The sequence below is a fragment of the Malus sylvestris genome, chromosome 17, assembly GCF_916048215.2.
Source record: "Malus sylvestris chromosome 17, drMalSylv7.2, whole genome shotgun sequence".
Lineage (NCBI taxonomy): Eukaryota > Viridiplantae > Streptophyta > Magnoliopsida > Rosales > Rosaceae > Malus > Malus sylvestris.
The window spans coordinates 1,852,202-1,875,233 of record NC_062276.1 but is presented as its reverse complement, the minus strand read 5'-3'; the positions used below and the strand labels follow the sequence as shown (position 1 = coordinate 1,875,233).

At 37.0% G+C, this 23,032-nt stretch overlaps 4 protein-coding genes across 5 annotated transcripts in view; 1 reads left to right on the top strand and 3 right to left on the bottom strand.

Annotated features, from left to right (window-relative positions):
• Positions 1-23,032, top strand: part of LOC126610501 (mitogen-activated protein kinase kinase 3-like) — a 165,945-nt gene that overhangs the window by 69,806 nt on the left and 73,107 nt on the right. Inside the window, exon 1 of one of the 2 annotated variants that reach the window (XR_007618536.1) lies at positions 14,114-14,212. The exons of the other annotated variant lie outside the window; for it this stretch is intronic. The gene's annotated coding sequence lies outside the window, so the exon portion shown is untranslated. Of the gene's footprint in view, positions 1-14,113; positions 14,213-23,032 lie in introns of those variants that run through there. 2 annotated transcript variants of the gene reach the window in all.
• The window catches only part of LOC126610481 (uncharacterized), a 130,777-nt gene that overhangs the window by 52,476 nt on the left and 55,269 nt on the right, over positions 1-23,032 (bottom strand). Inside the window, exon 2 of the mRNA XM_050278562.1 lies at positions 22,397-22,714. Within this exon, the coding sequence (XP_050134519.1) occupies positions 22,397-22,704 (308 nt within the window). The 5' untranslated portion in view covers positions 22,705-22,714. The remainder of the gene's footprint in view (positions 1-22,396; positions 22,715-23,032) is intronic.
• On the bottom strand, positions 631-7,100 carry LOC126610487 (uncharacterized). Its single transcript, XM_050278574.1, has 8 exons — positions 7,018-7,100; positions 6,829-6,905; positions 5,816-6,286; positions 5,565-5,708; positions 5,096-5,188; positions 2,387-2,434; positions 1,677-2,110; positions 631-1,369 (listed from the first exon to the last, which is right to left on the bottom strand). The coding sequence occupies exons 2-8, from the start codon at positions 6,896-6,898 to the stop codon at positions 761-763; spliced, it is 1,869 nt and encodes a 622-aa protein (XP_050134531.1). The 5' UTR covers positions 6,899-6,905; positions 7,018-7,100; the 3' UTR covers positions 631-760.
• On the bottom strand, positions 16,323-22,291 carry LOC126610491 (ankyrin repeat-containing protein NPR4-like). Its single transcript, XM_050278588.1, has 6 exons — positions 22,246-22,291; positions 20,809-21,270; positions 18,632-18,724; positions 18,294-18,341; positions 17,610-18,046; positions 16,323-17,068 (listed from the first exon to the last, which is right to left on the bottom strand). The coding sequence occupies exons 1-6, from the start codon at positions 22,277-22,279 to the stop codon at positions 16,451-16,453; spliced, it is 1,692 nt and encodes a 563-aa protein (XP_050134545.1). The 5' UTR covers positions 22,280-22,291; the 3' UTR covers positions 16,323-16,450.

The window sequence follows — 23,032 nt, the reverse complement described above, 5'->3', positions numbered from 1 at the left end:
GATGGTCTAAATGTGGTCTCTCTAGCATCACCCTACTAGTTATTTTTAGGTAAAATCGTTAGAACTTTTATCCAAAATCAAAATACATGATTTAAAGTGACAAATAAGGAACATAATTCTAGTTAATTTATTAAAAAAAAACCCTGTAGTGGTCTAACTTTATTGTAGTAGCTCAACTACTCCATGATAAATTATGCTATATAAAGGTATCTAATGTGACGCGTATTACTAATAATACTGGAGTATCTTTGGAAACTTGGTGAGTTAGGCCAATTGGTTAGGATAAGTATGCATATGCAGACCCTTGTACCGAGTTCGAATCACCTTCAGGTAGATTATTAGACATTTCCAAATACTGACGTCTCGAACATGTGCTTTTGTACTAAACTACCTTCATGTAACAATGATAATTCAATGACAAACCCTTACTTCCTGTTAACGTCTCTTTCGATTTCTTGAAGATACAGTCTCACTCACAATTGCACCGCCATATCTACGAGTCTCAAAAACACCCAAATTAAACCTATCTATGAGAGAGGATCCAATCATTTCCCTGTCTAGCCAAACCCCTGTAACAATCACCAGAAGTAGACATCAGCAGAAGTAGACACGAAAATAAAAAACAAAAGATTGAACAATGGGATTTTTATTATAGGAACCAAGCACTTGTATAGCGTGTACAATGCATACAACCTTTCTTAGAAGCGACCAACATTACTACAACTTACACAATTAATAAATCGCATACACCATCAAGAATTTATATCCAGTGTTTGACTTTCCTATCGAATATTCCTCCACCATAAGTAGACACGACAATATCAACGAGAAGGGGAATTTGCATCCAAACAAATAAAATGACGGGAACACCAGCAAGGAAAATGATTGGATAAGTAATCCATGGTTTGTCCCAAAGCATGATGAATAGGGTAGAAGAAAAGGCAACCATCATGGTCGCAATGGAGATGAAGAGTGTGGAAAGGCCTATTATCATCTTTGTGGGTAAGGATTTAAGGAAATCGTCTTCAGCATAACGTGATGTAAGGATGCCCAGAAACATCAACATTGAAGTTGCGGAAGAAAAGAGCGAAATTGCATCTGAAACTATAAAAACCATAAATAGTTTTTGGTTTAAGAATATGGGAAACCCTGTTTCTTGGTTGTTTCCACCAGGAACTGTGAATGCTGCAGCAAACATGATTGTAATAATGAGGGCACTAACAACTGTATAAGAACTTGCTGTTTCTTTCATCCACTTTTGTCCTTCCTCATGCAATTTCTTGTGGGTTTTGGTAAATAATTCAGGGGGTGTCATACCATCTTTATTTTTACTTGATCCCAAGAGTTGGATATGAATACTCTCTACCTCCTGCATTTCATTGAACAAAAAATTATGCACCTTAGTGATATTAGTTGATCGTGTTCTTTCAGTAATTAGAAAAGAAAAAAAATGATGCATCATTTGATACATGGATACAGTTTGAGTTTAAGCATATAATGAGGTAGAATTTATATTATTCTTGGACGGCATCGGCATGTGACAAGGTGAGAAAGAAGTTAAATTCCAAAGTATTAAGTGACTCAATTTGAATTTCATGGGATTAAGTATTCGGAATGAATTTCAGGGTCATAGATGTAATTAAGCCTAGAATAATATAAAAGGAAATAATTCTAACCTTGTACCATTGCCTTTCTCTCTGCATTTGCAAGGCTGCACCTGCAATACGATCAAGCTTTTTGCTTGCCAATGGAGATAACATCCCCGCACAATGTAGCATGTTGTTAAAGGAAAAATCTACCGAATTCGTAATGCGATTTCTTTGACGAACCCCGTATATAAGGCTATAAACTTTTTCTTGACGGCATTCCACAGCATACTGCAATAGGATCTTTCCGCCTCCATTCACTACCGATAACAGTTCTGGTCTGGCTTTACATAAAGAAGTAACGACCTCAACAATCCCATTTTGAACAGCTTCTAATAGTGCAGGATATACACCGCTATCCCTAATTTCTTCAGTAGTTACATGTTTTATCACGTCACACATGTAGTTCAAAATTTGACATGACCGAACATGGATCAATTTCAGCTCACGAATGCGGTTGATTCCTACGTTGACATTCAAAACAATGTAACTCACAACTCACAACCACATTTTTACGAAATAAAAAGATAGAATAAATAAATTATTAGTTTAAACAAAAGGAAAATGCAAGCTGATTTTTATACACAATTTTTAGTTTCTCACAAACTTCTCTTAATTTATACTCATCGGATTTGATAAATCAAACGAAATCAACAAAATGAATTCAATAGAGGTGTGTTAGAAGTTAACTATATGTTATCATTTTCCATAAAAAAATAAATGAATTAATATCCACATACCCAAAAACTCTAAAAGCCTCGATGGAAGTCCTTGTAGTAAACCCAAGACTGCAACACAAATATAAAATCAGATTTTGCTGCCAAAATTTCTTTATATGCTGATTACATGATATATGGCAATATGCATGAAATATACTTGGAAGGGTTCAAATTCCCAAGTTTAAAGACCCAAATCCATGTATCTTGGTGGTTCAAGATGTTAGAGAACAATTCAGAAAATAAATAATAACATAATTTAAAATAATTGATTCTTTATTTATGAAATATACTTGCAATACAAAATGAAACAATAAACAAACAATTACATAAAATCGAATGCAATTCTTATTTATTTTAAGGAAATTTTATATGAAACCCAACAACAGCTTAATACCCAGGCACCATAGATTTTGGAAGCTTGCCCATTCGAACTGCAATTTCCATGGGTTCAGCAATTTCCAAATCCAATCAATCCAAATCCTCGAAATATTTGATCCCAATAAAAAATTTGGTCCCAAATTCAAATGAATGAATGAATCTTCATATAAATTTGAGGGAGCATTTTTGCTCACCATCATAAACTATGGTGTATGCTCACCATACACCTAATTAATTGACACGTGTCATTTCACTTAACTCTAGTTAACTTTCATATTAAATGTTAGTTTTTCAATTTTGAAAAAAATTACCAAGATTAAGTAAAATGACACATGTCAATTGATTAGGTGTATGGTAAGCATACACCATAGTTTATGGTGGTGAGCAAAAATGCTTCCATAAATTTGATTCCAATAAATCAATAAAAAAAAAGAAGTGATTTTCACCCATCCTTTATAGTTTTTCACACACTTCTCTTTATTTATAATCATTAGATCGAATAAATTAAACAAAATCAACGACCAGAGTTAAATAAGGGTGTGTAATTAAAAGGCTTAACAGAGTACGTGAAAATCACCTTCCGAAAATCACCTCTCTTTATTTATAGTTTTTCACACACCTTCCTTTATTTATTCTAGTAAATTTCTTGATTAAATATATCATTTTCAATTTTTAAAACTATTTTTTTTCTTTATAAAAAAAATATTTAAAACTAATTTTAAGCATTAAAATTAAAAATAAATAAATAAATAAACTGTTGCAAGTTCCCACCCAGCCTAACCCCACAGACCCGCCCACCCGCGCCACCACTTTCAGTATGTCTTCAAAGTTCCACCCAGCCAATCTTCTTTCTTCGGTTGCCATGTCTCCGCCCTCCGCCCTTTCCCTCCCCCATCCCCCCTCCCTCCTTCTTGTTCCACTGTAACAACAGCCGAAGACCACTACGACGGCTGCCCTTGCAGCCATGAAACCAAAACCCAATTTCAAAAACGATTCCAAAAAAACCAAATTCGAAATTCAAAAGCAATTCGAATTCGAATCGATTGGTTAAAAGGGAAGGAAGAATCTCACTCTTTGGTGACGGCGATGATGTTGTCAACGAACCGTTGAATCATCTCATAACAGTACAATCAAATTTTGATTTTTGTAATCGGATTTCAGAACAATTAAATTAAATTTCTGGAAAATTCGAATTTGGAAACTACAGAATAAAAAAAAAAAGATAAAAAAAAAAAAGCAAAATCCGAGCGGCAATTGGGAAGAAAAATCGAGAAAAAATTTAGGAAAATTAATGAAAAGGGTTTGAAAACTTTAAGGATAAAATAAAGGGTAAAGTGAATAGTACCATGTTTGACTTTTTAGTATAAAAATATGATTTTTCGTTAAAGTTAACAGTATTGTGGGCTTTTCGTTAAAGTTAACAGTATTTTGGCTTTTCGTTAAAACTCCCAAAAAATTTAGGGGCCTCCTTCAAAACTGGCATCAATTTTGACAAATCTGTGCAGAGCGTTCATGATTTGCATACGATGATGACTGTTGATTTTTTTTTTAAAGTTTTTTTTTTTTTAATTTTAATTTTAATTTTTAATTTTTTAAATCATTTTAAAAATTAAAAAATGATTGATTAATTAGGAAGGGGATCCCCTCTGGATCCTCTTTGTAGGGATCCTGGGGATCCTCGAATCATGTGCGTTAATCGTTCATCTTGCGTCAGTTTTCATCAGGTTATGTTCATGTTTAATTTTAAATACAATTATTTAAAATGATTTCTGACCGCACGATGAATGATGGACGTACCGGATTCGAGGATCCTCGGAATCCCCACAAAGAGGATTCGATTAATTAAATAGTAAACTAGAGTTAAGTTGAAGTACACATGTCAATTTTAAAAATTAAAAATGATTGATTAATTAAATAGTAAACTAGAGTTAAGTTGAATTACACATGTCTAGTTACATGGTATACTATTTGCGGGAGGTCTGATCGAGGGGGCCACCTTTTTTTACGATCAATCTCTAAGTGTGGGTGTGCTTCATCTAACGGTTGAAAACTATCAATATAGTGGCATAGGTATATAGATAATACTTTTGTTTTTTGATTTTCACGTTTGAATTCGGGATTAGGCCGTGTTAGTTGTCTATTGTATCTTGTAATGTTTGGATAGGCCGACAGCATTTCATTGTATTCCATTCCATCAACCACATATCTTAACTAATTATTAAAAACAAGGAGATGGATAATTGAAACAATTCCAAAAAAAAAAGAAAAAAAAAAGAAAAAAAGAAAGAGCATAACATATGAAAAGGACTTCAACAGATCAAATCGTAGTTAGAGTTTTGAGGTGTAACATACCTGTGTTATTCATTTGATTACCCTGTTCATTTTCTTGATTTTGAACATTTATACGGAAATCATTGACGGAATGACCAAGCTCTATGCGTATACCTACCAAGAAATAAGATTTCCTCATTCAAAATACTCATTGCAGATATATTAAAACATATTTTGTGAATGAAAACGTACCATTATGGTATATGATTTAAGAAAAGAGTAATGCTAGGGAACAAAAATTTTTAAATCAATTGATGTGGTTATAGATGATTAAATTATTAATTAAATGTCAATTAACGTGCTTGTTTTTTATTGGTAACATATCATTTGGTTTGCACATTTGGTTTAAAAATTTGGTCTCCCTAACATTAAGACCATCTTATTTGAACCACCTTATGAAAACCTTTAAGTGGAAGATGACATTTGTACATGCTACATATAATGCTGATAAATTTGATGGTACTAAGAGAAAAGGAAAGATGTTACTAACGATTGTAGATCCACTTTTGCCAGAATTTGAGCAACGTCTCACTTGGAAATGCAGAGGACAAAGAAGCAAATGCAATTATAGGGGACATGGTGCCTCGAGTACATGTAAATTGTGGGTAACGCTGAAGTAACTCCCATGCAATATCTGTATGTATGTATTTAGACCAATTATTGTGTATGTATGTATTTAGACCAATTATTGTATATGTGTGTGTGTATAACGCAGAAAATTTGATTCGGTAGTTTCGTTACCAAATTGTTTGGCACCAAGACAATATGCAACAAGGTTAGAGCCGCAAATGCCTTCATCTAGCATTAGATCTTGGGGTGGAGTGAGAGAGTAGAGGAACCGAACTATATCCCATTGCTCACACCAAGCAGCGATGACAATCGGAGTCACGTGGCGGGACTCTGCGACAATACCGAGTAGTTTCTTGTTCTTCGTAACCATGCATTCAACCATCTTGATGTTTTCTCTTGCAGCACAAGCAAGAGCCGTCCAACCATCATTATCTTTTATCTCCAATTGTTCCTCCGTCATCATCCGCACCAGCTCTTCCACAATTTGCTCATGCCCGAATGCTGTTGCGCTGTGAAGAGCTGTCCCCCATGAATCCTTTGCTGTTATTGCATTGGGGTGTAGGGTAAGTAACCCCTTCGCTTCATCCCAATCACCCCTCCTTACAGCAGCGATAAAAGCTTGATACTCATGCGGGATCTCCTCTGTCAAGGGTACGTATGTAATAATTATGGCATTTTATATAATATATTGATTACTTTTTCTTCAATTATCCTGGTGTAACTTAAAATATCTTACTTATTAAGTACATGACATGTTATGACTTTAATATAGTTTCTATTTTATACACAACCATCTCTTCACACCCAACTTTTATCACTAGACACCCAGCACACCCAACAATCTCTAATCCTTGGATTTGGTATCAATGTTTGAAGATTAAAATTTTATTGTGAAACAAGGATTATAGGGAAGAAAATTGAAATTAAAATTTTGAAATAGAAAGAGAAAAGAAAATAATGCACAAGATAGTGATAAACATGTCGAGTCTCGTTCTTTTGGTCTCCTAATGGTCAAGGGTTGATATCAAACTTTGAGATTAAAATCTTGAAATCACGTCCATTTATTCTCCATGATTCCACCCTTGATATTAAATTCAGAGTGAGTGACCATGCGTTTCTTACATAGAAGGAAACCAAGAGAACCTTTCATATACATTTAATACTTTAATTTTGATGATACATACTTGAGTTTTCTGATCTACTCGACTCTGCATGGATACCTGGGTTTTGTGATCCGCTCAACTCTGCTGCCATGCTCAATCTGTCAATTTATCCAAAGGAGATTTTAGTATAGGTAGATGATGATCATGTGTTTATATATGAAAACAAAGAAAGAAATAGTGAACACAAAGGATAAGTAATTAACAACTCACTACTTGAATTGAAATGGGGAAGCCTTCAGAAAACTGCTTCAGCTTGAATTGGGGTTCTATAGCATTGGTGCTGCTGAACCTGTATCTAATCTCTATATATAAAGCCAACACTAAAGTGAATAGTGTTTTTTGGGTCACAAGCTTCACCAAAATAAATGGACAAAAATGCCCCCAAAACAAAAAAGTTCAAAAGCAATCTAAAATAATGCAGAGGTATTTTCATCATATAAACAATGTTTTTTAATAATTAATTCTTTTTGTACGGTTTTTTATTTTATTTTTTATATTATATAAAAACATTTAAAATGTGTAAGTCCATCGTAACATGCCGTAATTCAAAAAATACCTCATGCATGCTTGTGAGCACATGCATGAAGGCTGGTATATACTATATAGTCAACGATAAACAAATGATTTTGTCCCCTTTTATATACGAAGTTTGTCATGTATTTTATGGATCGTCACTCGTAACAAATCAGCAGAATATGCCCGTCCATATTAGCAATGACTTGACAAGTTATGATACTTTCACATTTTTTAATTGTCTTTCCAACAAAAATAAACAATGAAAGAACCAACTATACATGGAATCTTAACTTTTGACACTTGGGAGTTTAGAAGCCATACTTTGCGTACAAATTAAATTAAGGATCAAAGTAGCAGTATCAAATAAGCCTAGCCGGGAATTTAGAAGCCATACTTTGCCTACAAATTAATTTAAGGATCAAAGCAACAGTATCAAGTAATAAAAATTGACAGTTTGCCATACTATGTAGAAGTTATCAAGCCCTAAAGTTCAAAACATTCTTTGTCCAGCACTAGATTGGCAAACGGATGCCCAAGGTTGCACTAAGGAATCGCTCAGAAGTTCTTAATAGACTGGTTTTTGTATATTTGAACTGATCCATCCAGCTTAGGACTAATTAGGGATTGTTGTGAGTTTTTAGAAAAGTGTTTTCGTTGTGCTTTAAGAATAATCATTTGTAAAATAAAGCAAATGACAGTTCATAAACTATTTTTAAAAGTGTTGTGACCATGAAAAGCAGTGTAAGAATCTCCTTCTTTTCTTGCCAATCACCCCTCCTTACAGCACTGAACAGAGTTTGATACTCATCTGTCAAGGGTACGCATGTAATAAATTATGGCCTTTTATACAATATATTAACTACTTTCTTCTTCAATTTCCTGGAATAACTTAAAATAACTTCTTACGTACATAGCATGTTATGACTTTAATCTAATTTCATATTAAATTCAAGAGTGAGTGACCATGCACTCCTTACATATAACAAAACCAAGACAACCTTTCATATAGATTTAATACTTTGATTTTGATGATGGATACCTAGGTTTTCTACTGAGTTGAACTCTGCTGCCATGCTCAATCTGTCAATTTATCCAAAGGAGATTTTATTATAGGTAGATCATGATCATGTGTTTATAAATGAAAATAAAGAAATAAATAGTGAACCAAGTATTTATGGAATCTTAACTTTAGACACTTGGGAGTTTAGAAGCCATACTTTTGCTTACAAATTACTTTAAGGATCAAAGAAGCAGTATCAAGTAAGCCTAGCTGGGAGTTTAGAAGACATACTTTGCTTACAAATTAATTTAAGTCAACCTACATGCTTCACTCACAAAGCTTCAACATACAAGCTTCAACAAAAGAAAATTCAAAGAACTTAGCAAAGAAGGCTTTGGTGTATTTAACACAATACGTTGAAATGAAGGAAAGCTTATTTATTGATATCCCTGATAAGGTACAAATATGTACATATACATGAGTCAAAATAAACAAACAAGAGGGAGCATTCACAAAGGTTGCTTAGGAGAAGTCTCAGCAGTCGGTAGAGCCCCATAAAGAGAAGGCACCGGAGGGGGACCATTCGGAGCCTCAGTACTGGACAGAACCCTAGAAGGAGGAGGCATCAGAGGTTGATCATTTGGAGCTTCATTACGCGGTACAGCCCCAGAAGACGAAGACAATAAATGCCTTTGGAACAAACCCACAAATCTCTGATGATCAAGTAAAACCTGACCATCAGTTTCCTTCATCTGGTCAAGCTTCCTCTTCATGTTTGTAGCATAGTCATGTGCAAGCCGGTGTAACTGTTTATTCTCATGCTTGAGCCCTCTAATCTCCTGTTTGAGACTCATCACTTCAGCCGCCAATGATTCAACTTGACGGATTCGAGCAAATAGGCGTTGGACCATATTAGACACAGAACCTGCACACTGAACACTGAGAGCCAGAGAATCCTTAACAGCCAACTCATCAGACCGTTTGGAAAGTAGTCTGTTATCTTTGGGAGTGAGAAGGTTCCTAGCCACTATCGCAGCGGTCATATCATTCTTCATCACGGAATCCCCAACGGTAAGAGGACCAGTAGGGGAGACGAAGGATAGGCGCCATATGTTGTCTGGAGAAGGCGGGGCTGCCTCTTCAACAAGGTTAAAGTCAAAACGACGGTCGGATGGGCCAGACATTTTCAAAGGTGTTGAAGAGAGAAGAGGTCGGAAAAATCAAAATCTTAGAAGTGCAAGAATGAAGCTTCTACTGGTGGAGATTCAAGTGTGCTTTGGAACTTAATGTCAGCCCTTATAAAAATCTGCACTCGACGAAGCTTCAGAAATCGAAGAGGCGCCTGCTCAGAAATCGAAGAGGCGTTTGCTTTCTCAAAAGCTGGGCTGCTTAGAGACCACGAGGGTCGATCTCAGAAATCGAAGAGGCGTTTGCTTTCTCAAAAGCTGGGTTGCTCAAAGACCACGAAGGTCGATCTCAGAAATCGAAGAGGCTTGCTTTCTCAAAAGCTGGGCTGCTCAGAGATCACGAGGGCCGATCTCAGAAATCGAAGAGGCACCTACTTTTCCAGCCTTGTCAGCACCTGTCACACGCACACTCAGCTTTGCGGAAATTATGGGCATTCTGTCGAAGATTTCTGGTGAAGTAGAAAGCACATGAATCGTACCGTTCAATCACCCACTTCCCACACGCAACAGTAGCTCATGGGTACCACAGATAACTTTGCCAAAGTTCTCTGACAAAGTTGAGACACGTGAAGCTTGCAGCTCCCACTACATCGCTCTGACCAAGAAGGGTAAAAGAATAGCAAAGAAACAACACTAACAAAGTTTAGACACATAAATTTTGAAGGTCTAGCTACCATATTATTACCCACAAGGGTAAAGGAACAGTACCACTGCTGGATAATTGGAAAGTCCCGGTGTGTCAACCTCTGTGCTTTGTGGCAAGGTAGACTAGCAAACATACCCAACATTTACTCACATTCGAGAAAACACTCCCAACAAGATTGTTTGCTCCAAAATCGAAGAGGCACCGCCCTTCGAATCTCGAGAGCCAAACTCCCAACATGATTACTTTCTCAAAAATCGAAGAGAGGGTAAAGGAATAGTACCACTGCTGGATAATTTGAAAGTCTCTGTGTGTCAACCTATGTGCTTTGTGGCAAGGTAGACTAGCAAACATGCCCAACCTTTACTCACATTCGCAAAAATACTCCCAACAAGATTGCTTGCTCCAAAATCGAAGAGGCACCGCCCTTCGAATCTCGAGAGCCAGACTCCCAACATGATTACTTTCTCAAAAATCGAAGAGAGGGTAAAGGAACAGTACCACTGCTGGATAATTGGAAAGTCCCTGTGTGTCAACCTCTGTGCTTCGTGGCAAGGTAGACTAGCAAACATGCCCAACCTTTACTTACATTCGAGAAAACACTCCCAACAAGATTGCTTGCTCCAAAATCGAATAGGCACCGCCCTCCGAATCTCGAGAGCCAAACTCCCAACATGATTACTTTCTCAAAAATCGAAGAGAGGGTAAAAGAATAGTACCACTGCTGGATAATTGGAAAGTCCCTGTGTGTCAACCTCTGTGCTTCGTGGCAAGGTAGACTAGCAAACATGCCCAACCTTTACTCACATTCGAGAAAACACTCCCAACAAGATTGCTTGCTCCAAAATCGAAGAGGCACCGCCCTCTGAATCTCGAGAGCCAGACTCCCAACATGATTACTTTCTCAAAAATCGAAGAGAGGGTAAAGGAACAGTACCACTGCTGGATAATTGGAAAGTCCTGCGTCAACCTCTGTGCTTCGTGGCAAGGTAGACTAGCAAACATGCCCAACCTTTACTCACATTCGAGAAAACACTCCCAACAAGAATGCTTGCTCCAAAATCGAAGAGGCACCGCCCTCCGAATCTCGAGAGCCAGACTCCCAACATGATTACTTTCTCAAAAATCGAAGAGACACCGCTCTCCGAATCTCGAGAGCCAGACCCCCAGCAGGATTACTTTCTCAAAAATCGAAGAGGCATCGTTCTCCGAATCTCGAGAGCCATATCCCCGACAGGATTGCTTGTTCGAAAACCGAAGAGGCACCACTTTCCCAACTTCAAGAGCTGGATCTCCGTGGATAAAGCTTGTCTGTAATCTTCACACGCAACATCAGCTTTCCAGATACCACATACCACTTTTTCAAAGTGCTCTGACAGAGTTAAAACATGTGAAACTGGCAACTCCTACTACCGTGACCAAGCAGGGTAAAGGAATAACATTATTACTTGATGTTAGGGAGACTCCTATATATGTCGACCTCCATCCCCAACGGACAGGCAGACCTGCAAAAATGCTCAACCCTTCCTCTTATCTGAGAGGGCACTCCCAACGAAGCCTTTCGAAATATTCAGCTTTCTTTCCCCCCGATAATACCTCTGCAAACAAGCTATACTAGAGCAAGAATATCTCATATCATCAGGGTTAAAAGCAAGAGTATCCCATATCATGCTTTTTCCCTGTCTTTTCCTTTGGCCTTGTTCTTACCTGCAAGACAAGGAGAAAGAGAGCAATCAGTCAGCACTTGGAATCAAGCTTCCAGCCAGGAACTGATTGCCTGGAACCCCTTACCTGATTACTTACCTGGCATTGCTCTCGAGTACTCATCTTCAACATCTTATGCTTCCAGGGAAGATACCGCATCTGCCTGATGAACATATAGGGCAAGTGAGAAGGATACAAGGAAGCATGTGGAGACAAGCGTAACAGCACACGTGCCGATACATCCACTACTCTGTCAAAAGCAAAAGTATCTCATATCAGCAGGGTCGAACGTACTCTAGATTTGATGGACTTGTTTTGACCCTCAAATTCTTCAGTCGGCCTTATACTCTGGAGGAAACCAGAAAACCCTCCAGCCCAGTTCAAGAATAAGTCTGTGGAAAGTTACTTCTTCAAAAGCAAAAGTATCCCATATCATATCTTCTCATTTTTCTTATCTTTATCCTTCATGCTACCTGCAAGATAGGGAGAATGTGAACAATCAGCCGGAGCTCTGATTGCTTACCTTGTCTGTCACCTCTTTCAGCAGATCCCTAGCTCGGCGACTTGGGGGACTCCTACTACATGGTTTGTATCGCGCTTGACCAAGCCTGAATCTACAAGTAAGCTTCAAGTGAAATTGATACATTACCTTGTGCATCTCCACCAGTTAAAGATACCATCCCTGGATGGAGGAAGAGTACTTCCAGAGAAGATGCCACATCTACCTATGAGACAGATAAGGCAAGTCAAGACGATACAACACTCCGATACTTAGAAGTTTCGTGATTACGAGATCATTCTCCCACAATATTTCCTAATGTCATTTGTACTAAATCATTCACTTGTACTCACTAAAGTAGAGCTTGAACCTATGTACTTGTGTAAACCCTTCACAATTAATGAGAACTCCTCTATTCCGTGGACGTAGCCAATCTGGGTGAACCACGTACATCTTGTGTTTGCTTTCCTATCTCTATCTATTTATATACTTATCCACACTAATGACCGGAGCAATCTAGCGAAGATCACAAAAAGTGACCGTTTTCGCTACGTAGGATCTATCTTGCAAGAGAACGGAGAATTAGATGGAGATCTCAACCATAGAATACAAGCTGGAGGATGAAGTGTAAGAGTGCATCCGGCGTGTTGTGTGACCGTCGTAAGCCACTGAAGCTCAAGGGAAAATTTTATAGGACGGCAATAAAGCCAGCGATGTTGTATGGCACAGAATGTTGGGCGGTGAAGCATCAACACGTACACAAAATGGGTGTAGCGGAGATGAGGATGCTTCGTGGGATGTGTGGGCACACGAGAAATGATAAGATTGGGAATGAGGATATCCGAGGTAAAGTAGGAGTAGCCGAAATTGAAGGAAATATGAGAGAAAATCGGTTCCGGTGGTTTGGACATGTGCAAAGAAGGCCTACTGACGCTCCGGTTCGAAAATGTGACTACGGGACAGAGGTTCAGGGCCGAAGGGGTAGAGGAAGACCTAGGAAAACTTTGGAAGAGACGCTAAGAAAAGACTTGAGTACTTGGATCTAACGGAGGACATGACACAAAACCGAGCGCAATGGCGTTTTAGGATTCATATAGCCGACCCCACTTAGTGGGAAAATGCTTTGTTGTTGTTGTTGTTGTATCAAAGCAGCATCAAGTGCTAATAAAAATTGGCACATACTTTGTATAAGTTATCAAGCCCTAAATCGCAAAACATTCTTTGTCCAGCACTAGATTGCCAAATAGATGCCCAAGGTTGCAGAAAAGAATACCTGAACGTCTACTTTCTTCTATGTTTCAAAAGCTTCTACGCGTAAGAATATTCCCACTCGGTTTCAGCTATATTGATCAGAATACTGGTGCGTTTGCTAGGTGTTTAAGGTTCTTTTTTTTATGTTTTCAATGTGGAAGGGACTGAGCTACTTGCACGGAGTTAGTCATCTTTCATGTTACATTTGAAGCATAGATACTAAAAGTGGCCTTTTGGTATTAACAAAGCTAGCAACATAATTACCAGTGTGCGACATTTGTTGGGAAGGTCACTTACATGTCGCCTGAGCGAATTTGAAATGAGAATTATTCCTATCCAGCTGATATTTGGAGCCTTGGGCTAGCTCTCTTTGAGTGTGGTACTGGAGAATTCCCATATACAGCTAATGAAGGACCCGTTGCTGCATTCATATCCTTTCCATTGCCTACATCCACCGTTGTTTTGCAACTAAAGTTCTGAGGTCTGGCAGATCTTGGATGATCCGTCACCTACACCTTCAAAACATAAATTTTCACCAGAGTTCTGCTCGTTTGTTGAAGCCTGCTTGCAAAAGGATGCAGATGGCTAGGCCAACAGCAGAGCAGGTGATCATATTAGCCACAGATTTCAATCAGGAAGATGGTAGCTTTACTGAGGAAATGAATCTTTCTCATAACATCAAAAGATAGTTCACAAGAGTATATATGCTTACACTTTAAGTAAAGTCTAAAGTTACCAAATGAGGAAAAGTAAAAGAAATATTACAGCAGTAACTTTAGCTAACTCTGACAAACTTTTTAACTCCTGTGAGTTATTTACATTTCTATTTACTCTATTATCCTCTTCAAGCTTGACATCGACACTGTGTAACTAGTATTCTCCTTCTGCAGATACTATCACACCCCTTCATCACAAAGTAGGAGGATTCGCAAGTAGACTTAGGAGCATTTGCCCGAAGCGTTTTTGATCCAACACAAAGTATGATGGACTCGGCAGTGTGAGTACTTGACACTTGCATTATCTTTAAACCAACAAAAGTGTGCTAAAAACACTTACAATAAAGAGTCTCGAGAGCTACTTTCGAAATCAGAAACTCAAGGAGAGAAACATAACCCTACACATTGGCATGGTTAATCATCAATTAATCCTGCTTTTCAAAACAATTTTGTCCGATGTCGTTCAGTTGCAATCTCTTTTTGCTTATGCCAGCAGCCGATGCACAAGTGCAGGATATGCAGTCTTAACAAACGTATAAATTGAATTATAACACGACCAATTAGTATCCTATTCCCTCGGTCTATCAGCCGACTCCAACATTCATCAACAAGCTAAAGAGATTCACTATTTATCATGCTATTGACTCAAAAAATACAAAATATACAAACTCAAATCAAGAAGATTACCTTAAACCATAGCTTCCGGAGCTCATACGGGGACGAACCATTCTTCACCACAAAATTGTCGAACGAACCGGCATTGAAACTGAATGAAGAAACGTTTGGGGAATCTACCAAGACCGTCCAGTTGATTACACGATCATAATCAGAACCCTCAGGTTCAATGGATATATGTTTAATGCTTTTGCTACAGATCTTCCAGCGATCATCAAGCTCACTGCAGCTTCGAAACTCCAAAACCTCCGAATGGAGCGACTCAATATCAAATCCTCCACCGTCCACGCCATCAAATCAAAATCAGTGAGAATCAAGGACATAGTCGACAAAAAGCGCACGGTGGAAAATTGGGCCGGCAGCGTAATTTCACACCGTGTGAGTCCTAATTTCTCAACACACGCATTACTCAGAACGGAAAACTGAAAATCGTAATACCCGACTGCCTCGTTAGGAGGATCAAAGAATTTGAATTCGATTTCCCGAGCGCAAAGGCGAGTTACCGAGAATTGAACTCAGGAATCGATATAGGAGCAGTATTGACTGTGGTGCGGGAAAGAGAGTCGGAAAGTGTGGACGGGATAATCGGAGCGCGAGAGGAGAGCGTGGTCGACGAACACGGCTAAGAACTGGCGGCGGCTTGTACGGCCGGAAGTGTTGGCAGATAAAATTCAGGGAGGGAATGCGAGACTAGAGGGTTCACCATTTCCGAGAGACGAGAAAGGTTCGGACGGAGTATAATGTGGGGGAGGAAGAAGAGGATGCGGAGGAGGATCTCGTTGGGGAGATCGTTTAGGTTTCGAATCGTAGTGGCGCCGGCGGTGGTGTTTGGGCCCTTAATTTTATTATTATGTTATTTTAATGTCATACGTACGTTACAAATTTGTTAAGCTAACAATTAAGTGTTGACATAAAAATAGAATTTACATTTGTTTTGACCTAACTGCCAACTTGATATTATATGTGAAAAAACCAAATAAAAAATGATTATTTAAGATTTTTTTTTATTTTTGTAATTAGAAACTTAAATCAAATTTTGACCATGACGATCTCAACCCAAATCGAATTGACCATCGTAGTCGATTATATATATTAAACAATAAACGTTCTCATAGGGGTGTAAGTTGAACTGTAATTTCTGTTTCCACGTTAAACTAAATTTTAATTAAGAATTCGAAACATTTGTAAAATGATTTAGATAAAAATTGGAATACATATAGAATTTCCAATCCGAAGTTTTTTTTTAATGTTTCGAAACGATTGTCAATTTAATATGTTGATAATTCTTCAATCAAAATAGATCTTACAGAGAACAAATAAAAAACATTTGAACAATGGGGTTTTCATTAGAGGAACCAAAAACTTACATAATGTATACCATGCATACAAGCTTTCTTAGGAGTGACAAACATTACATTAGTACTACAGTTACACAATACATCACATACACCATTAAACATTTATCCAGCGTTTGCATTTCTTATTGAATAGTCCTCCACCATAAGTAGACAGGAGAATTTCAAAGAGAAGGGGAAAGTGCATCCAAATAAAATAAATGACGGGAACACTAGCAAAGGCAATGATTGGAGTAATAATCAACGATTTGTGCTGAAGCATGATAAATAGGGCAGAAGAAAAGGCAACCATCATGGCCAGAATGGAGATGAAGAGTGTGAAAATGCCTGTTATCATCTTTGTGGGTAAGAATGTGAGGAAATCATCTTCAGCATAACGCGATATATGGATGCCCAAAAACATCAATGCTGAAGTTGCGGAAGAAAATAGCGAAATAGCATCCGAAACTATAAAAACCATAAATAGCTTTTTGTTTAAGAATATGGGATACCCTGTTTCTGGGTTGTTTCCACCAGGAACTGTGAATGCTGCAGCAAACATGATTGTAACAATGAGGGCATTGACAACTGTATAAGAACTTGATGTAGCTTTCATCCACTTTTCTCCTTTCTTATGCAATTCCTCGTGGTTCTGGGTAAATAATATAGCGGCTGTCAAAATATGTTCTTCAAATGGTGAGGCTCCCGTGGCTGTAACCACAAAACTCTCTACCTCCTGCATTTCATTGAACAAAAACTAATACATCGTAGTGACATGAGGTGATCGTAATCTTTCAATAATTTTAAAGGGAAATGAAGGGTATATGTGGATCTTATTGAAATTTGGCCATTATAAGCATCTGTTTTGTAAACTATTCATTCCGTGTTTAGCTTTTATTCTTTTTTGAAAATTTTATTTGAGTTCATATGTTCTCTCTTTACACTTAAACTTTGAATGTGATTTTTTTTTTTTACATTATTGCATAATTAACAATAAGTATACCCACACCTAATAATCTAACTAAAACCATAAGACGAACTCATACCAAAAAAAAAAAAAGAGCTCTTTTTGTCCAATGGATAATGATTTTGAAGTTTGCATCCTCCAACTAAGGTATGAATCGATTTAAATTAATAAAGTTTACGTCTAAAATTTTGGTCAATGAGGGGCATGAACCAGAAATTCCATTTGAATTTTGTGAGGTCAAGTACTCGGATTGAATTTCAGGGACCATAGATGTAAGTAAGCCTACAAAAATATATAAAATAATTCTAACCTTGTACCATTGCCTTTCTCTCTGCATTTGCAAGGCTGGACCTGCAACACCATTAAGCTTTTCTAATGGAGATAACATCCCTGCATAATGTAGCATGCTGTTCCCGGAATTATCTTTCAAAGTCGCAAGGTCATCTGTTTTACTAATCCCGTATATAAGGCTATAAACATTTTCTTGACGGTGTTCAACAGCACGATGAAATATGGGCTTTCCGTACATTCCTTTCAATAACTCTGGTCTGGCTTTACATACAGTAGTAACGAGCTCAACAATCCCATTTTGAGCAGCTAGTAATAACGTATCACGTAGTCCACGATTTGCCGTCATTTCTTCCGTCATTTCTTCTTTCTTTAAATCTTTTATCAAGTCACATGCGATGTCCAAAATTTCACGTGACCGAACATGGTGCAATTTCAGTTCACAAATGTGGTTGATTCCTACATTCACGTTCAAAACAATGTTACAACTCACCACCACATTTTTAATAAGTCCATAGATAAACAAAATTGATAATTTAAACAAAAGAAAACTGAAATTCTTACAAATTCCTCTAAATTTGTGGCCATGAGAATTGATAAGTCAAACAAAATCAACATACATAATTTCAACAGAGGTGTGAGAGAAGAAATTAAATGTGTGTTTATCATTTTCCATAAAATAAAAAAAAAATTAATGTCCACATACCCAAAAACTCTGAAAGCCATGATGGAAGTCCTTGTAATAAACCCAAGTCTGCGAAACGAATTTAAAATTAAATTTGCTGCCAAAAATATCTTTATAAGCCTGATCAGATGATATATGGCATAAGCAAAGAAAAATAAAATGCAATTCTTATTTACTGTAGTGAAATTTATATGAAACCCTGGCACCATATGATTTGGAAGCTTGCAGCAGTCTGCCTATGCTATTCCTTTGGATGAATAATTGAAAAAACAAAAAAACAAAAAAACAAAATAGAGCAGAACATATGAAAAGGACACCAACATATCAAATCATAGTTTCACTTCTGAGATGTAACATACCTGTGCTATTCCTTTGATCACCTTGTTCATTTTCTTGATTTTGAACATTTATACGAACATCAACGACGGAAAGAGCATGCTTTACGTGTATACCTACCAAGAAATATGATTCCTCATTCAAAATACTCCTGGTAGATAATGTCTTTGACATAAGACCAATTTTCTTTTACTACAGATTTTGTGGATGAAAACACAGCATTATGGTAGTACCCATTTATAATCTCTACTAAAAAATAAAACACTCATTGTCAACCAAAATCCTATGAAATTACAAGTTTAACCTTCTAATTAAAATAGAACATGAATAAGAAATATGAGGTAGAAATGTAATTTCACACAATCAAATTTTGCTGTTTTTTTTTCTTCAAAGCCTCACATACATGTAATCCTAACATATCTCTAAAAAGGTCGTACCCAGTGCACAAGACTTCCGCTTTACGCAGGGTCTGGAAGAGGTGAATGTCAGATTAAATAAAAATAAAAATAAAAATAAAAACCTTCCCACTCCCACATTCTCTATCACTCTCTTCCTCTCTCATTCTATTTGAAAAACAAAAATAAAAAATTTTCACACACTTTGTGTGTGCCCATATGCTAGTATGATTTAAGAAAACTACGAGGAAGACCACCTTATTTGAACCAACTCATAAAACCCTTTATGTGGAAGGTGACATTTATAAATGCCACATATAATGTTGACAAATTTGATTGTAGTAAAAGAAAAGAGAAAATATTACTAACATTTATATATCCATCGTTGCCAAAATTTGAATGACGTCCCACTTGGAAATGCAATGGGCAGAAGAGCATATTCATATAGAGGGCATCTTGTAAGGCCCTGAGTATAGGACAAGCGTGGGCACCGTCCAAGTAAATCCCATGCGATATCTGTACGTAAGTATATTTAGACCAGTTATTATATATGTATGAGGCTTTTTAAGGAGAGGAATTTCCATTTAAACTGAAAAATAAGGATGATGCGATAGCCGTCCGATCTCTTTTAATGAGATCGTGGGGTTGCTACGAAACACAACTTATTACATTTCTTTTCTCTTTTTCTCCGTTGCTCTGAATCTCTGCCACGCCAAGGGCGCATAGCCAAGACCACCGAAATCCAATCGAACCCAAATCTTTTCCCCCTGATCATTTTGGGCAACCTGGAGAATGGATTTAAGGATTTTGGAGTTTTTTTTTTTTCTTCTTTCAATTGCTAATTTCTAGAGATTAGTTTCAATGATTTGCTTCTTTTTTTTATTTTTTCAAATATTAAAGATTAAACTTAATGAGTTCTGATTCAAATATGTTCAGTGGTTGAAATTGAAGATAAAAATGAGGAATAGACACAACCCAAGTTCATATGTACAATTAAATCGAATTAGAAATTATTACCGCGCCTTCTCCATTAACCTGCAAGCCAGAATCAGAACTTGAAAAATAAATTCCCACTCTCCAGAACGTTCAAAATGGTCAAGGGAGGAAACCGATTCAAGGAAAAGATGGAAAGATTAGGGCTTGTTTGATATCCTATTTAAATTTTTTTTTATAATTTCTCAAAACATTTCTTAAGAATTTTTCTTGAAAACAATTTTCTTTAAGACTCGAAAACTTGTTGGTTTGTGATTTAAAAATTCTAAATCTTACAACTTAAAACTTGAGAGGATCGGAGGAGATAGAGAGGAAGATGAGCGAAAAAAAAAACCGAGAGAATGAAGAGAGCGGATTGGAGAAGAGACGAAAAAAGTAAAAAAAAAAAAAAGAGAAGGGTGAGAGAGAGAGAGAATAAAAGAGAGATAGATTTGGAGTGAGAGGGATGGAGAGAAAAGAAATGAGTGAATTTAAGTTTAAAAACTCTAAAATCTTACTTTTTCTGTTTTAAAACTCTAAAAATTTGATTCAAATAAAATACCAAACATGTTCTTAGGGATTGATTGAATTTGAACCTCTAGTTTGTGGTTCGGTCCTTCGCGAGGCAGCGAAAGGAAAGTAAGAAAAGAAAGAAATGTAATAAATGCATCTTTAATGTCCAGCCGCACGATCTCACTAAATGAAATCAGACGGCTCGGGCGCATCATCTCCATTTTCCAGCTAAAATGGGGATCCCGCTAAAGGCACGTACATATGTATATATACTATATATAGTGCAGAAAATTTGATTCGGTTAAGAGTAGTTTCGTTACCAAATTGTTTGGCCTGAAGACAATAGCAAACAAGTTCAGAGCCCCAACGACCTTTATCTGGCTTTAGATCTTCTAGTGGAGTTACAGAGTAGAGGTGCCGAACTATATCCCATCGGTCATTCTTAGCAGCAATGAGAATCGGAGTCAATTGGCTGCCATCTTCGGCAATACCGAGTAGTTTCTTGTTCTTCGCAACCAAGCATTCAACGATCTTGATGTTTTCTGCAGCAGCAATGGTAAGAGCCGTCTCATGACTATTATTTTTGATCTCCAATTGCTCTTCCGTCATTAACTGCACCAGCTCTTCCACAATTTCCTTGTTCCCTTTGTATGTTGCTTTGTGAAGAGCTGTATTCCCCATTGAATCCGTTGCTGTTATTGCACCGGGGTGTTGGGTGAGAAACTCCTTCGCTTTACACCAATCACGCCTGCTTACAGCTTCGAACCAAGGATCATAATCACCTGTCAAGGGTGCGAATGTAATTAAATATGGCATTTTATACAAGGGATATATTAACTACTTTCTGATGAATGCTAGATAGCTTCCTCATTCGCCTTTACCTATATACTTTTTTCACTCGTTACTTAATATGTGTATTCTACTATCAAATTAAACTCATAACTCGTGATAAAAACTTAGTTTAATTTGTTGATAGAATACACTTGTCAAATCTCAAATTATGAGTGAAATAGATAAATATGAAAGGTACAACATTTCTAAAAAGTAAAATAAAAATTGAGGTGGTTAATCATTGGTTTTGCGATGGGACGTTAAGCAAGGAAACCTATTGTTTTCTTGGTTTCTTAGTTCTTATCAAAACCTTACCCTCATTCGTTTCTATTATCCGTACAGAACTCAAATACAGAGTTTTGGATAGAAAGAAGAATTTGGATAAAAATAAGATTTTGGATAGAAAGAAAGCCTTTGGAGTAACATTTGTTGTGAGGATATATTTTGGGATAATGTTAGGAAAACTAAATTTATAGACTAAATTTTGAAAACTAAAGAACTTGAAAGTTGATGATTGATTACACATCATTTAGTTTCCAAATTTAGTTTTCATAATATTATCTTATATTTTGTATGAGTTCAAATTTCTGCACTCAAAATTCTCTGTGAAATAAGGAAAACAATTAAAATTTTAAACAGAAAGATAAAAAAAAATAATACACAAGATATTGATAAACATGTCGAATCTCGTTCTTTTGGTCACCTGATGATCAATGGTTGGTCACCAATCCTTGAGTTCGATATAAAATCTTGAAAGCACATCCATTTATTCACCACGGTTTCACCCTTGATATTAAATTCAAGAGTGACTACGGTTTCACCCTTGATATTAAATTCAAGAGTGACTGACCATGTATTCCTTACACAAAAGGAAACCAAGAGAACCTTTCATATATATTTAATACTTTGATTTTCATGATAGATACCTGTGTATTCTACTGGGTTGATCACTGCTGCCATGCTCAATCTGTCAATTTATCCAAAGGAGGTTTTATTATAGGTAGATGATGATCATGTGTTTATATACGAAAACAAAGAAAGAAATAGTGAAGCAAGTATAAGAAATTAACAACTCACAACTTGGGTTTTTCTCGGTTGAACAGTGTTTCCAAAGTATCCCAAGCAGCTTTGGCGTTGGCTTCATCACGGATAGAAGGAAAAGTACGCGGCCCGCAAGTAAGTTGGATTACATGCAAAGCTTCGGCATTATTCTTCCTCCAAGCCTTAATGTCCCCAACGCCTTCCTGTTCAAGGGGTTCACTTTCAACAACGTCCCAAAGATCTTTAGAGAGCAGATAGGTTTTGACGCGGACACTCCAATCCTTATAATCGTCTTCTCCGTCTAGGATTTGAGGAACAATTGTAGTACTAGACGCAGCTCCCATGCTTCTAAATCTGACAATTTTTTTTAAACCAGATTTTATTAGTTAGATCACGATCAAGTATGTGTGTGAGAAAATAAAGAAAGAAATAGTGAACCAAGTATAAGGAATTAACTACTGACAATTGAAATGGGGAAGCCTTCAAAAAAATGCTTCAGCTTGAATTGGTGATCTATAACATTGGTGCTGCTACACATATATAGATATACTAATAGTCAACGATAAGATATCATATTATGCTGATAAACTGATAATTTGCTCATTTTTAATTAAGTTTCAAAAAGACACTAGGTGTTAGTCGAGCGGTAGGTAGGGGCCTAGCGCCTAGATG